Source organism: Rousettus aegyptiacus, unplaced genomic scaffold, assembly GCF_014176215.1.
Source record: "Rousettus aegyptiacus isolate mRouAeg1 unplaced genomic scaffold, mRouAeg1.p scaffold_m13_p_8, whole genome shotgun sequence".
NCBI classification, from domain to species: domain Eukaryota; kingdom Metazoa; phylum Chordata; class Mammalia; order Chiroptera; family Pteropodidae; genus Rousettus; species Rousettus aegyptiacus.
In genome coordinates, this window is record NW_023416311.1 from 75,624,969 (window position 1) to 75,641,119 (window position 16,151).

General features: G+C 34.2%; 1 protein-coding gene across 2 annotated transcripts in view; it reads left to right on the forward strand.

The window, feature by feature from the left end:
• SREK1IP1 (SREK1 interacting protein 1) overlaps positions 1-16,151 on the forward strand; it is a 36,581-nt gene that overhangs the window by 12,477 nt on the left and 7,953 nt on the right. For both annotated transcript variants that reach the window (XM_016123520.2, XM_036226193.1), the window contains 2 exons: positions 6,324-6,467; positions 15,372-15,444. In XM_016123520.2, coding sequence (XP_015979006.2) covers positions 6,324-6,467; positions 15,372-15,444 — 217 coding nt within the window. The remainder of the gene's footprint in view (positions 1-6,323; positions 6,468-15,371; positions 15,445-16,151) is intronic.

Consider the following 16,151-nt stretch of genomic DNA (forward strand, 5'->3'; position numbering starts at 1 on the left):
ACTTTTATAGTTTGTTTCTTCAAAGATGGGGAAGCAGTTAAGATACTTGTAAAGAAATCTGAGTGTGGAAGCCTTCTATCATTAGTTCTCAACTAAGGGTGATACTGCTTTCTGGAAATTTATGGAAGTTTTTTTTTTCTTTAGTCATCCATAACTGGGTGGAAGAGAGCAGTATGACATTTAGAATGTAGGGCCCAGGGATTATGAACATCCTGCAATGTATAGGACACTCTTGGACAATGAAAAATGGTTTGGTCCAAAATGCTACTGACATCCATTTTGAGAAATAGGTACCTTTTCTCATTAAGTTTTTTTCCCCCTATATTTTGCCCTCTTCTTTCCAATGCATAATTTGAAAGCTGCTTTTTTTTTTTTTTAAGTGATCCATCTAAATCACGTCTTTCCAAAAGTACAGCTCTGTTCTGTAGAAACAACCACTCTTTTTTTCCCCCACACTCATGTTTTGGCCTACATGGTATTATTTAAACAAATTTTGTACAATCAATAACAGACTTTTGGTAAAATACCAATACCAACGAATGAAGTAAAATGTATAGACATTAGCTGAGGAAGCAGTGACCAAGGGAGTGCAACGCCAGGAGAAGCAGGAGCGGGCAGCATCACATAAGCCAAAGGAGTGACGATTTCAGAACTTGAGGGGAAATTGTCAGGTGTGACAGACAAACTTTATTCATAAGAAATAGATTCAAAAATGTTCACTGGATTTGGCAGTTTGGATGTTTTGCTGACCTTAGATCAGTCTAAGTAGAGTTCTGGATCATGAAACAAACTAGGTAGATTCAGGCCTGAATAGTGAGGAATAAAAAAAGTGGAGAGAGCCTGTGTTGCCTCTGTTTTCAAGAAGTAGACCCGAGAAATGTAGAGAACTGTTGGAACCCATACGACCTGCTGCTATAACAAAATTCCACAGGCTGGGTAGCTTATAAACAACAGAAACGTATTACTCATAGTTCCAGAGGTTGGAAGTTCAAGATCAGGGTGCCAGCGTGGTTGAGTCAGGGCCCTCTACTAGGTCCCAGATTTTGTTTTATCATCACATGGGGGAAAGGGCTAGAGATCTCTTTCGAGTCTCTTTTGCAAGGCACTAATACTATTCATAAATAATTACCTCTGAAAGGCCCCACTTACTAATATCATTACCTTTGGGGGTTAGAATTTCAAGATATGAATTTGGAAAGAGACACAAATGTTCAGACCACAGCAGGAACATATTGAATAATTCCCAGAAGGGAATGTGAGATAAAAGAGTAATGTTATATTTAAAAAACAGTAATCCCCCCTTTATCTGCAGGGGGTACGTTCCAAGATCCCCACCCAGTGGACACCTGAAATTGCAAGTAGTACCAAGTCATACACACACACACACACACACACACACACACACACGTACACACGTACACACGTATATATATGATTATATAATATATAATCATATGTCATATACACACATACATGTATACACACACGCACATATACACATATGTATACACATGCACATACACTATACTATATATACTTTTTTCCTATACACACATACCTTTTCACTTAAAGGAAAAACTTTACAGTTTTCCTTTGGCGTATCTGAATTCCCAACACCACTCCTCTTGTGCCCATTATTAAGTAAAATAAGGGTTAAATACAATCAGTGTGATACTGTGACAGTCGATGTGATAACCAAGATGGCTACTAAGTGCATAACGGTCGGCTGGATATACAGTATGGATGCTGGACAAAGGGATGATTCACATCCCAGAGCTAACAGAGAAGGATGAAACAAGATTTTGTCATGCTACTTGGATCAGCATATAATTTACAATTTAGAAATTATTTACTTCTAGAATTTTCCATCTGATATATGCAGATCGTGGTTGACTGTGAATAACTGAAACCACAGAAGGGAACTACAGATGGGGGGACTACTGTATAACAAATTGATATGAGCCGGGGGGATGTTAGAGGAGATGTTGTAGATATTGTAGCCAGGAGAAGATTAAACAAGTTCCTTTAAGAGATATGACATGGCTACCTCTTAAATTTGGAGGAAATATAGGTGAAGATAGGTATGGTGTTTTCAGGTATGGAGACAAAAAGTGGAAGGGGACATTGCCCGATAATCTTAATTTTCATTGTAACCTGGGAGGCAGGATTGTCTCCCTGGGAAGGGGGCATTGAGTGGGGCAGGGAAGTGGTTGAAGAATGATTTAAGTCAGGTGTAAGTTTGGAAAAGTCATTGGGGGAAATAGGAGAGGAAGTTGACCAAGAATGAATAAAAAATGAAATAATGAGTTTGTGATTGTGTTCAAGTGTTCCCTGGCTGCCCTGGAGTAGGCACAACCCAAAGGAAGGGTAGCTTTGAGTCAGATTAGCTGCTTTACAGTGAGGTACAGTAGAAAAACAAGAATGTGAAAGAGTCAAAGAGGCTTATAAAAAAAAAAATGTTCAGATGGTCAGGAATGAGAGGTTTGATAGACTAGGAGAAAATGAAGGGATTGAGGGACTGAAGGTCTCAATAATATTCACAAATATTTTCTTCCATTCTGTAGATCATCTTTTCACTTTCATAATAATTTCTTTGCACAAAAGTTCTAACTTTTGATTAAGCCCAATTGATCAATTTTTCTTTTGCTGCTGTGCTGTTGGTCTATTATATCTAATCCATTGCCAAATTCAAGGTCATGAAGATTTATCCCTGTACTTTCTTCTAAGAATTTTATGGTTTTAGCTCTTGTGTTGTTATGGTCATGGTCTTTGATCATTTTTAGTCAGGTTTTCCATATGTTGTAAGGTGAGGGGTTCAACTTTTTCTTTTTTTTTTTTTTGCATGTGAAAATCCAGTTGCCCAGCACCATCTGTTTAAGAAACTGTTCTTCCCCCACTGAATGGACTTGACACTCTTGTCAAAATTCAAATGGCCATATATGTATGAGTTTATTTTTGGACTCTCGATTCTGTACTATTAGTCTATTTGTTTATTCTTAGGATCGTACCACCCAGTTTTGATTACAGTAGCTTCGTATTGAGTTTTGAAATCAGCAAGTGTAAGTCTTCCACCTTTGTTATTTTTCAAGATTTGGCTATTCTAGGGTTCTTTGAATTTCTATATGAACTTGAGGATCAGAAATGAAAAGGCCACATCACTTTTTAGAATCAGCTACCACGTTGTTAGAATTTAAAGTATCTTTACATATCTGTGGTCAAAAATTTAAGCCTTTGGTCACCTAAGTATTTTCTACTTAATATCTACTTAGAATCTATTTAGAAAAGAAGTCACAAGAACTGTAATTTGGAGTACAATTATTATCCAAGCCTGTTCATGTATTCCCCAATAGAAGAAAAATAGGAAACTTTATTTGTAGCTTCATAAGTAAGTAATCTTATAATCAGTTTAGGATCAGTTTCATATAAGTAAAGCTAAAATGGATATGAGGCAGAGCCTGCTGTCAATGTGGTTATTATTTGAGTATTTTATTCATTTTAATATTCATTACAATATGAGGTGTTTGGGTATAAAGCTAGCTTAAGTAAAGGAAAAATTGAATCATCAGGCGTTCTGCTCAAAATAGCAACATAGAAAGCCCTTCCTTTTGCTCCAAACAAATAGAGATTCTAGAGAAAAATGTTAGTATCAATAATAATCAAAATAATCCAGTTCAGAAGAATGAACAGGAAATCCCCAGGTACTGGGAATGAAAAGAAGTTCACAGTCGAAGCAGAGAACGAAAGCTGAAAACAAACACGGTCCACAGGCCACCTGGGTAGACTTTTATGGACTGCTAGAGCCCTGTGGGATGGCAGCAAGGCTGGAGGGAAGGCTCTTACTGGAGCCAGACCGCTCTAAAAGGTTGTGACACAGCAATTAGAACAATTGCACTTGTTGTCTAGGGGAAGTGGTAAAAAAAAAAATGTACAATATGTTTGAGTTCCTATAAAATTATGATTAAAAGAAAAGGAATAATCAAGAATTGGCAACCCCAGCTTACACCGTGTGTATGAGGCGTAAATTTACACTGCCTCTAGTGAAGCAGGAGCTATTTTTTCAAGCTAAGAAATTAACATTAGTATTGGTCTGGTGTTAAATTAGATTAAGAAACTGAAACATTAGTAATAAAACCATATGGAAAAGTAAAAACTACATAGAAAATTTCAAAATAAAGGAATGGGAGAAAAGAGCAGATAGAAGGTTGAATACTGTTGATATTTAGCTGTTTACTTATAAAAACAGCAGCTTCATATGATTCAACTATTAATAACAAAGCACCAGTAGAGCAATTTTAATATCAGACTTTTGAGGCAAGAACAGTACTAGGGACAAAGAAAGGTTCAAGAACAATCAACCAAGAAGATAAACTTGAACATACTTATTAATCTCAAAATATGTATAGCAAAATCTTTATCACAAGGAGAAATTGACAAATCTGTAATGATAGAGGTACTTAAAAATTGCACTATCAGAAATTATTAGAGAAAATGAGGTGGAGAAGATTTGAACAACAAAATAGAACTCTGATCAACAAATAGTGGCATATAGTCTTTCAAAGTACATACAAAATCTCCTCCTAAGTTTAGTATGTGATAAGCCACAGAAGAAATCTCAGAACTTATGTCATATAGACCCCATTCTCTGAGAACAGTGTAATAAATTTAGAAATCAGCAAAAGCATAGTCTGAAAACTCCATATGTTTGGAAACTAAAGATAACATTTACCAGTGATTCATTTGGAAACAAATCACAACAGAAGAAACTTGTTTATATCATTATGGTAGACTGGACCCTCTTATAAACAACCAAGAAAATTATATAAAATGTACGATATGTATTTTAGATATATTAGTGTTTTAGGAAGTAAATAAGAATTAAAAAATACTCAGAGGCCCAAAACCAAAGGAAAGCTGAAAATGTAAAAGGTAAAGTCTTAAGGATACTTGCTGAAGTCAGAGTTATTGAACTTCTGTTTTCATGAGTTGGCAGGGTTTAGGGTCCTCCCAAGATTGAGACTCTAATAGCAGACACCCTTGTATAAATCTTGAATTTCTAGAGGACTTCACCTTCAAAGTAAGAGAGAACTAGAAATAAGCCCCAGCACAGAGTTGTAGTGAATTATTTGTGGGTTACAAAATCAATTATGTGGTCACTTTCTGTACTGTTTTTTTTTTCCTGAAATGTCAAATGTAGTAATTCTTCATGTAACTTATTTGATTTTTGTGTGTTGGTGTATATTTGTATATGAATACCAGTAGGATTATACTTGGTTACATTGTTATTCTTTTACCATCATTGAGTCTTGGTCAAAAAAACTTGGAAGCTGTGCCTCAGCGAAACCGTAGCATGTATGCACAGAAACATGAACAGCTACTCATTTCAGCATTATTTATAAAAGCAAAAGACTGGAAGCAGCCTTAATTCTATCAGTAGTAGAAAGGGTAAATATTTTTATACAATGGAACATTATTCATTAGATAAAATGAGATAATTATGTCTACTTATGTTAACATAGATAAATCACAAAGCATAATATTGAGTGGCAGAATAATAGGCAAGTATAGTTGAGTTTACATTTAAAAAAATAATATAACATTATGCTGTTTGGTAAAGATAGGCACCAACTGCAGTATACCAACTTCTGAAGTTAAAAAGAGTAGAATAGGATGAGAATGGGGTTCCAAAGAATGTGGCAAGCTCTCCAACTTTGTGTGTGTGTGTACACACACATGCAAGCATTTCCCTTAAAAAATTGTAACTGAATATGACAAAACATTAACATGTGGATAATAGGCACTTGGTTGATGATTATATTCTTTCCTGTACTTTTCTGGTATTTAATTTTTTTTTTTAAATCGTGTCACGTATAAGTAGATAACTTGTCGTTTTTTTATAGAGAGAATCTATATAGGGTGAATGATGTCAGAAGTAAATTTTTAGGTGTTCTATGGAAGGTGTTCAGTTGTGTTAATATAATACCTTTAATTACAAGAAAGCTCTGTAATTTTATTAGTAGTCAAGTTGGGAAGGAAAAGGTATGGGAAAGGAATTAAATATAAAATCCTAAGTATGAGAATATTTTTTTTAGTGCATAGAAAGGAAAAATATAGTAATTCAATACCCTTAAAAAAATGCTTGTTGAATTAGAAGCCCTGATGAAGAAAGGGAAAATTTCTCTCTCTGAGCATTGCATTCAGAGATACCAAACTACCACCCATTAAATATAAGTTAAAACTAAACATTATATTACTAGAATTGTAAGTTGTTGCTTATCATGAGGCAACAAAACAATAAATATATTATATTTTTAAATTTTACCTAGCTGGTCACCTGACTTTTGAATGCCGAAATTTTCTTCGCGTAGACCCCAAAAGGGACATAGTTTTGGATGTCAGCAGCACAAGCAGTGAAGAGAGTGATGAGGAGAATGAGGAACTGAATAAATTGCAGGCATTACAAGAAAAAAGTAAGTAATACTTTTTTTCTCTCCATCCTTTGAAAATGTTATTAAATGTTCTACTCTTTAATGTCATGTTTTTCTATTGTTCTGTGGTATTTATCATTAAGATAGTTTTTCCATTATATGTAAGAGGTACTACATAGGTAAGGTAATAGGCTTTGAACATTCTAAGTAATTTGCCCCAAATCCAACCGCTTATCAGATATAGAACCAGGAGGCAAGTCTGTTTTTGTTTCCAAAACTCAGGTTTTGTTTTTTTTCCATCATACTAGGATGTGTCACGTGGTACAAAGAGTCTGATTTAAGACTTGGTTTCTAGCCCTACTTGACCATTTTTTAGCATGTGACTTTCAACAAATCAACCACTCTGACCCTCAGTTTCCTTGTGGGGTAACACAAAGGATTGAGTGGTCAAATCACACTCATTCAAATCAGAGCTCTTAGTATTAAGCTTTAATAGTAGGTTAAGTATAGAAGTGCCAGGAGGCAGAGATAAAGCAGCCAGAGTTCTAGCCCTGCCAGTACGCCTTCCCAGGTACTCTCTTTCTGCTTCAGAACCCACTCCGCCCAGGATTAACATAAGAGGTTTCTACATTACTTATACAAAAGGAAGTCATTTTAATCATGAAACATCTCAATTTTATGTCTGGATGGTTAAATTTGCCAAGGAGCCATGCCCCATAAATCCATAGATTCCAGGTTTATTTACCATAAACAATCTTAGAGAAACCAAGTACATCCTGCTTTAAGCAGCCTGTAAATAAGGATTCTCTAGCCAACAGCTTAATTATGGATTTCTAGCTTTCAGAACAGTGAGAAAATAAATTTCTGTTATTTAAGTAGCCCCCAATGAAGAAAGGATTCTCTAGCCAGCCAATCCATTTGTTTCCTGGAGGTCCGTCATTGGCTTATTTACAAAGTGACTTATTTCCTGCAGCATCCTCCTTTTTCCTCAAAGAGAAGAGAAATTGCAGACATATTGTTTAACCATTTCTTTCATGTCTTATGTATAAAATGACCTATCCTTGCAGTGGTGTTTTTAGGGATAAAATGTGATGCTGTTTGTGAAAATACATTGTAAACTGCAGAATGCCACATGGTAGATGTCACACAGAAGCAAAATGCAAGTTATTTGAATATAGGTTTAGGCATGAGATGAGAGAAATACAAAAGGGTAAACTTATTTTAGATCATCAGATAACAATAAACACTTTAACATTTTTTAAGCTTTCCATGTTATATCCAATGAAAATAAGTGAAGAAGTCAAATGCCAAGGTACTAGGACAAGTGAGAAGGCAGAAGAGGGAGAATGTCCCAAAGAGAGCAAACAAAAGTAACATGACATATGAGCATATACAGCTTCAGGTAAAGACAGCTGCTTGAATGTACGCACTTACTTTTGTTCCCTACTGAAATATCACTGAAATGATAGTAGAAGAATATTTTTTAAAGACATAAACCCACAGGAGGCAAAAATAACAGAATTTTGCTGAAAAGTCAATGGGTTAGTGATAATGGACTGTACACTTGAGAAAGCTAAGTCCTTTAACAGTGTGGAAAGCCGAGACGTATCCTGATATATACTTTAAAACTCCCTAAGGCTTGATAATGAATATTCTTAGGTACCTTTGTAAGTGAAGATGTGCATAAGTCTAAAATCAGAGGGATTGGTTAAAAATATGAAGTAGTACAATGCTCAGTTCCCTTCTCCTACTCTGTAAAGGCAGATGGCTTCACTCTATCACCTTAGTAGACTACTGTAGGTCTATTTTCTAGACAGGGTAAGACAAAGAGTCTTTAAACTGGGACATGCCCAACACGGATGATGGTTAGATACAAAATAGTGAGAACTTTGTAGCAATTGTAACCTATTTGGTTCCCAGACACTTATCACATGGGCAGAAGATTTGAAGATTCATCTCTTGGAAATATGACCAGTCTAAAAAGAAAGTAGTAAAGATACTAACATCAGGGATTCTTAAAGGACATCACCTGGCCAGATTACCAGTAAAGTCCAGATTTTCAAGCTTGCTTGCTAAAGCTTCCAGTCAGCTTTTTAGACAATCAAGGAGCATTAAATTTCTGAGGAAAGACTCTGACATGAACTATAAATACCAAATCCAGCAAACAACAACAACAAAAAAATCAGCTCAAAGGATACAGTTTGTTAAGGGAGGAAAAAACTTAAGAAATAATATTCAGTTTCATAGAAAGATAAGATATAGCATCCACAAAACGTGAATAAGATACTATAAAAAGAACAAAACAACAAAAGAACTTTTTGAAATTAAAAAAGAAGCAGATATGAAAAATGTGATAGAAGATAAAGTTAAATCTAGGAAGAGCAAAATAAAAAAAAAAGATAGGACAATTAAGGATCAATTTAGGAAATATTTCATTTAAATAAAGCCAGGAAAAAAAAAAACAGAAAAAATATATAAGAATTAAAGGACATTAATTTCCAGACAAAAATGTTAAGCAAGTACTAAGCACAGTGTTAAAAACAGATTTACACAAAGGCATACCATTATGAAGCTGCAGATTATAGGAAACAAGGAGAATATAATTCAGACTTTCCAGAGTCGAGGGTGAAGGATTAGGAGTTAGAATAGCTTTGTACTTCTCTAAAGCAATACTGGAAGCTGATAAATGCTTCCAAATTTTTGAAGGAAAATTATATCCAAATTAGAATGGTACACCCAACCAAATTATCAACCAAGTGGGAAAGTAGAATAAAGGCATTGTCAGACATTCAGAGTCTCCAAAAAAATTACCTCTCATATACCCTTTTTTAGAGTATTTATTCCAGAGATTTTCTACCAAAGTCAGGAAGTAGACCAAAAAAAAGAAGACATGGAATATAGGAATAAACGAGATAAGAAGGAAATGCCTAGGATGCTGGTAAAGGGAGATCCCAGGAAGACAGCTGCACCAGGCACAGAGGGCAGCCAAATCACATAGCAGGACAGGAGAGAAAGTCTAAGATCATCAATTCCACAAGGACGGTTTCTACCCCATCCATCTACACTGCTCTATTTAAAAAATAATAATAATAATACATGAAATTTTAGAATTAGGAAGCAGCTTAGAGAACACACAATTTAAACACTTAGTTTTATAGAAAAGAAAGAGTGGACAAGTAACTTCCAAAGTCACTGACTGGTCATAGTAAAGCCAGCACTATGATCCAGGTTTCTTGACTACTAGTCCTATACTGTTATCATTACAACGTGCTGCTCTCCAGCCTTAGAGATCACCCGGTCTATTGGTTCCTGACTTTTATCTTTCTCACCACATCAGTCTTGAAGTATAAGGTACACTTCCATCGTGAATAGTGGTTTATTCTAGAGGCAATTTTCAATTAGAAGACCTGGGACAAATCCACCCTGGGAAGATGGGAGGGGTTAACATATCATCATCTCCGTGATAGGGAATAGTTGGTTAGCCTTCCTTGTTAGAATCAGCTTTCCCTTAACCTCACTCACAATGAGAATGGTTGACTCGATCTAGCTTTTTTTTTTTTCTTAAAAAGATATGCTTGCCTATGGTTACATAAAGTCTCTGAACTTGTTTCCAAGTCTCATGACTCCCACCCAGAACAGTGCTTACTTCAGTTTATCACACAGATCCCAATAATGAAGTATCATAAAAGAGATTTATATTTATTTTACCTAATGCAAGCCCAGTGACTGCTACCCAAAGAAACAATAGATTGATTCCTAAACATACAGAACAATAAAGAGGTGGTGGTTCTTAGATCCACTGATACCTTTCTAATAGTGCTCAGACTCTCTAAGAGGGTGAGGGTAGAACACTGACCTGTCGAATGTGAGTTCTCATCCACATCCCTTAGATAATCCTGGGAGCTCCTTGAATTCTTCCTTGGTCCTTAGAGGTAGAGAGCTCTTGTACCAATTATCTTGAATATGGTAAGGTTTTTGTTGTTTTTGTTGTAGCTTTTAATAATGGAATAAAAATGGTGAGCCAGGGGAAAGCAAAGAATTTTTTGTGTACTTATGCAAATAGTTGTTCTGCTATTATGAAATAGAGACACGAAAAGGGAGAGGAATGTCACCAAAAAAAACAAGACTTAAAACTTATTTTTGTGTGAATTCTGTTTTCTATTTTGCCTCTGTATACATTTCTTCTATTATACTGAATTTTTTTCAATGCACTTAATATCTTGATTTTTCATCTAAAAATTTAATATCTTTAAAACAAAAGTCTAAATGACAAACATCCATTTTTGTTGCAAATTAGAAAATTGATTGGCCGGAGGAGATGAAAACGAGGGTGAGATTGAGCCAAAGCAAAGTATAAAACAGGCTTTATTAGGGTCTGCGGGCGAGGTTCTCTGGTCCCGAGGAAAGGGGCCAGAGAAGTCGCACGTGTCTAGGGTATAGGCGCGGTTTTTAAAGGTTTTGGCCCAGGATGTCGGTGGGGTTACAGGGCGGGGACTTTTCCGTTTGGCTGATCTCGCCGCCAGGGAAGTCTCTGCTGTAACTTTGGTCGTGAGCTGTTGGCCTTCTTAGGTATTGAGCCACCTTCCCGCTGGCGTAATAGCGCCCATGAGCAACCGAACAAAAATGTGAGAGCAGAAGTTGACATGGAGAGAACAAGCATTATTGTCATTATGCTATGACAACCTGGAACCCATGCCTCCTTAGGAAATTATATCACCAATGCTATCAACAGGGAAAGATCAAACAATCAATGCATACGAGGACCATAAGTTCTTACTCACTCACTCTGTGGGTGTGTGTCTATGTGTATGTGTCTGTGTGTGTGTATGAACATACTGTCTGATGGCACTACAGTGTTGCAGGAAGCTTTTTAAGGCTTTATGCTGTGTTTTTAACTTCTTGAGGAAATTTTAGAATTGTAATTGGTAGTAGCAAGTATCTGAAGACGTATTTATGTTACAGTATGTATAAAGTGTATAAAGTCAAGGTAAAAAATATTTCATTTTTTACAAAGGACTAAGGAATTAAGAGTATGGATTTTTTTTCATACTGTTTTACTTAGCATTATTTAATATTAATCAGTAATTTGCTTGATGTTAGAAGATAGTCATGTCCTCATATCTCATCTCTTAATATTTTATGATATATTTTTGGTTTAATCCAGAAACGTTCTATTTTGACAGATTAGTCGAGTTTTGACTTTGTTTGGTTTTTTGGTTTGTTTTATTTGTTTAAGACAGTTTTATGTTAAATTTATACTTGATTTCATTTAAATATGATTGACACTGAGAGCTGCATAGGACAGATTGCCCAAATCAGATATTTACATATTGCCATAATCGTTCTTTTTCCCTTTAGTAACTGCTAGAATTAGATTCAATTGAATGACTTATGGTGGTTTCAAGCTTCATAAATATAAGGCTTAAATGAACTCACATGGTAATTGGAGTAAAGCTTATATTTGGCTCAAAATGTACTTTTTATGAGACAGCTACAAAAGATATTTGCTAACCAGTTGATAGGAAGACCCAAGAGGGAATGAGAATTTAGATGAATGTGTCTAGGTTCAGAGCTGCTTAGCCAGGTATTTAAGAGCAGCTGGAGTAGCTACAAACCCGGTGATAGATATGCAAACAAAGACCTAGTAGCTGAGCCTGCTAGTGCTGCTAGGAAGGATCTGCCATCCTATCCCAAAGCAGCATGTAAACAGTGGATCTCGACCTCTGACTCCTGTATGTTACATTAGAGACCACCACCCTTGCTGATTATCACAAAATTTAAATGTTAAAGTACATAAAGACCTTGCCTTCTATTGCCTTCTATCTCAAACTCCAAAGGTTGATTGTTATTTTCCATGAAAATATTATTTTGTAAAAACTCAAATCTTTTTCCTCCTATGCCTGTATACATTCAACATCATTTCTCAGAAGGAACCTCAATAAATAGAGGTGTAATGGTTCTATGAGTTGTAGTATAGAAACACTGAATTATCTAAAATAAATTTTGTCTTCAGTGCTTGAACTCTCATTTCCTATTATTGTCAGTACTGCTAGTTGGTAAGGGTACGTGGCTAGGAAAAAATATTTCTTGAATTCTAGAATTATTTTGTTTTATTAGAACTAATCTCTCTATGTAATCCAGTCAGTGGAAAGGGAAATTATTCCCATAGCTACTGTTTTATTTGCTTAGTTTCTTATGACTTTTTTTTTTTTTGGATATGTTTACATAGTCATTCTGAACTTATAGTAGCTACAAAATAAGACAGCTACTCAAGAGAAAGCTAAAGTGACTATTTTAATGTGAGATCAAGATGTTTCCAAAACAAATATTACTAGGAATAAGAGGGTTTTTTCATAATGATAAAAAGGTCACTTAGTCATGAGCACATAAAAGTACTAAGTGTTTATGCACTTAATAACAAAATTCAAAATATATGAAGAAAAACTTGATAAAAACATCAGAGATAATTTTTGTGGATTCAACAAATCAACAATTATAGTTGGAGATTTCAACATATGTCTCTCAATAATTGATAAAACAAGTAAACAGTAAATTAAAAAGGATATAGAAGACTTGAATAACATTTTCAACCAACTTAACCTACTTAACATTTATAAAACACCTCACCCCACAACAGCAGAATACACAATTTTTTAAGTGCACACAGAACATCTACCAAGATGGACCTTATTCCATGCTATAAAACAAGTCTCAGTAAATTTTAAAGGATTCAAGTTATGCAAAGCATGTTCTTTAGCCACAAAGAAATTAAATTAGAAATCAGTAGCAGATAGCTTCCAGAAAATTTCCAAGTATATTTGTAATCTAACATACTTCTAAACAACCCATTGGGTCAAAGAAAAAATTCAAAGGAAATTAGAAAGTATCTTGAACCAAATGAAAATAAAAACACAACATAACATTATAGGATGCCCCTGAAGTAGTACTTATAGGCAAATTTACAGCACTAACTGCCTATATTAGAGAAGAAATTTATAACTTCAGCTTTAACCATAACACACTAGAAAAAGAAGAGCAAATGAAACCCAAAGCAAGCAGAAGAAAGGAAATAGAGGTCAGAGATGAAATCAAAGAAATGGAAAATAGAAAAACAATAAGGAAAATCAGTGAAACCAAAAGCTAGTTCTTTGAGATTTATAATGAAAAATTACTATCCAAACTGATCTGATTAAAAGAAAGCCATAAATTGCCAATAATGACAATACTACAGATTATACAGATACTAAAATAAGGGAGTATTATGAACAACTTCATGCCAGTAAATTGGACAACTTAGATTAAATGGACAAATTACTTGAACAACACAAACTACCAAAACTTTCAAAAAGAAATAGGTAAACAGAATGGCCTACATCTGTTAAAGAAGTTATATCTTTACTTTTAAAACTTTTAACAAAGAAAGCTCCATAGCCGAATGGCCTCTTTCATGAATTCTGCTAAACATTTAAAGGAGAAAGTGTATAAAGTGTATAAAGTCAAGGTAAAAAATATTTCATTTTTTACAAAGGACCTAAGGAATTAAGAGTATGGATTTTTTTTTTCATACTCTGTTTTACTTAGCATTTCTAAATAAAATCTTTTAAAAATCAAAGTGGGGATACTTTGCAATTCAGTTTATAAGACCAGCATTACCCTGATAGCGAAACCAGATAAAGATACCACAAGTAAAGTAGACTCCATAAATACAAACACAAAGAGAATTTTAAGCAATTAAAATAATTTTAGCAAATCGAACCCAACAATATGTAAAAATGATAATATATTATGACCAGTGTACTTCATCTCAGGAATATATAAGATTTGTTTGACATTTGAAAATCAGTCAGTATAATTCACTAAAAAAGAGCAGCAATATGATAATTATAATATTTCAAGGAATTATTCGAGGAAGTACATTGTCCATTTCTGATAAAAATTCTCAGCAAACTGGGAAAAGAAGGGAACTTTATCAATTTGATAAAGGACGTCTATAAAAACTGAATGATTATGTCATACTTCATGATAAAAGACTGAATGTTTCCATAACATAAGGAACAAAGCAGAGATGTTCACTCCTACCAGTTCTGTTCAGCATTGTAGTAGAGAAAGTTTTTAAAAAAGGCAAAAACAAAAAACTATACTTGATTGTATTGTTTTGTTCTTTAGGATCTGGAGTGGTACTCACCAAACTGTTGACATTGATTTGCTATAGGAATAAGAAGTAGAGTACTTGACTATTTTTACTTAACATACTTAGTGTTTGACATTTTTATAAAAAGCATATAATACTTTTAATGAATACAAATAACTAATGGGCCTCGAGGGCATTAACACTAAATGAAATAAGTCAGAGAGAAAAACAGATGCCATCTGACCTCACTTTTATGTGGAATCTAAAGAAAAAAGAAACAAACAAACAAAAACTAAGCTCATAGATAACAGAACAGATTGATGGTTCCCAGCGATGGAGGTTGGGGTTGAGGATGAGGGCAAAATGGGTAAAGGGGGTCAAAAGACACAAACTTCCAGTTAGAAAATAAGTCATGGGGATGTAATATACAGCATGGTGACTATAGTTAAAATACTGTGCTGTATGTTTGAAACTGCTAAGAGAGTAGATCTTAAATGTTCTCATCACAAGAAAAAAAATATTTTTGCAACTGTTACAGTGACAGATATTAACTAGACTTATTATAGTCATCTGATCATTTTGTAATATATACATATATCGAACCAGTATGTTGTACACCTGAAACTAATACAATGTTACATGTCAATTATACCTCAATTTAAAAAAATAAATCAAGAAAGGGGAAATTGTTACAAGAAAAGTGCAATATCCTAATGAGTGAAATTCACCAATCAACAACCAAAATCAAAAAATATATCCATACCATTTTAGTATATAAACCCATGGTGACCTGATTCTTTTCCCTCAACACACAGGAATAAATGAAGAAGAGGAGAAGAAACAAGCAAAAAGCAAAGAGAAAATCAAGTTGAAAAAGAAAAGGAAAAGGTATTTTTTTAACATCATTTTTAAAAAAGGACTTGTGAATCCAGGATGAATTATAAAATATTTTCATGTATATTTATTTACAGTTTATTTAACATTAATTTTTTTCCTAATGGGAATTAGATGCTCAGTTGTTTCAGTAAAATACCAAAGTCCTTTATGTCAGGAATCAAAAATAAAGCAACACTCAGCCACCTTAAATTTTCTTTTTGGAGCAAATCAAGGTATAAATAAGTAACGCCTCCCCATGTTTCATGTTTTCTATTTTACTTTTAGAACATTAGTTAATCTATTAATGGAACATAGTCTAAATTCTTTACATATATTTTTGTCCTCATTTATGTGAAATTTGAGCCTAAATATTTGTATTCTCAAAATATCATTGTCATGTCTAAGAAATTAATTCATTAATAGAATTTATATACTCACTTGTTATGATAAAAATTCCTTTAGGTCTTTCAGAACCTTCATCAGCCACCTATGAATTTTTATATCAATTCTTTTAACAGCTAACTAGTTAAATAAATTGATCAAAAGAATGAATAAGCAATTTTTTCCATGATTAATGAGTGCAATTTCATTTAACTAGAACAAACATATACACAGAGACATTTTTTTAAGGCATTTGGCAATAGTAATGTCTGGTTTAGATCATATTTCTTTGACAGTAGATTCTGCAAATCAGGTGTTGTCACTTTGTAACTTTTGTA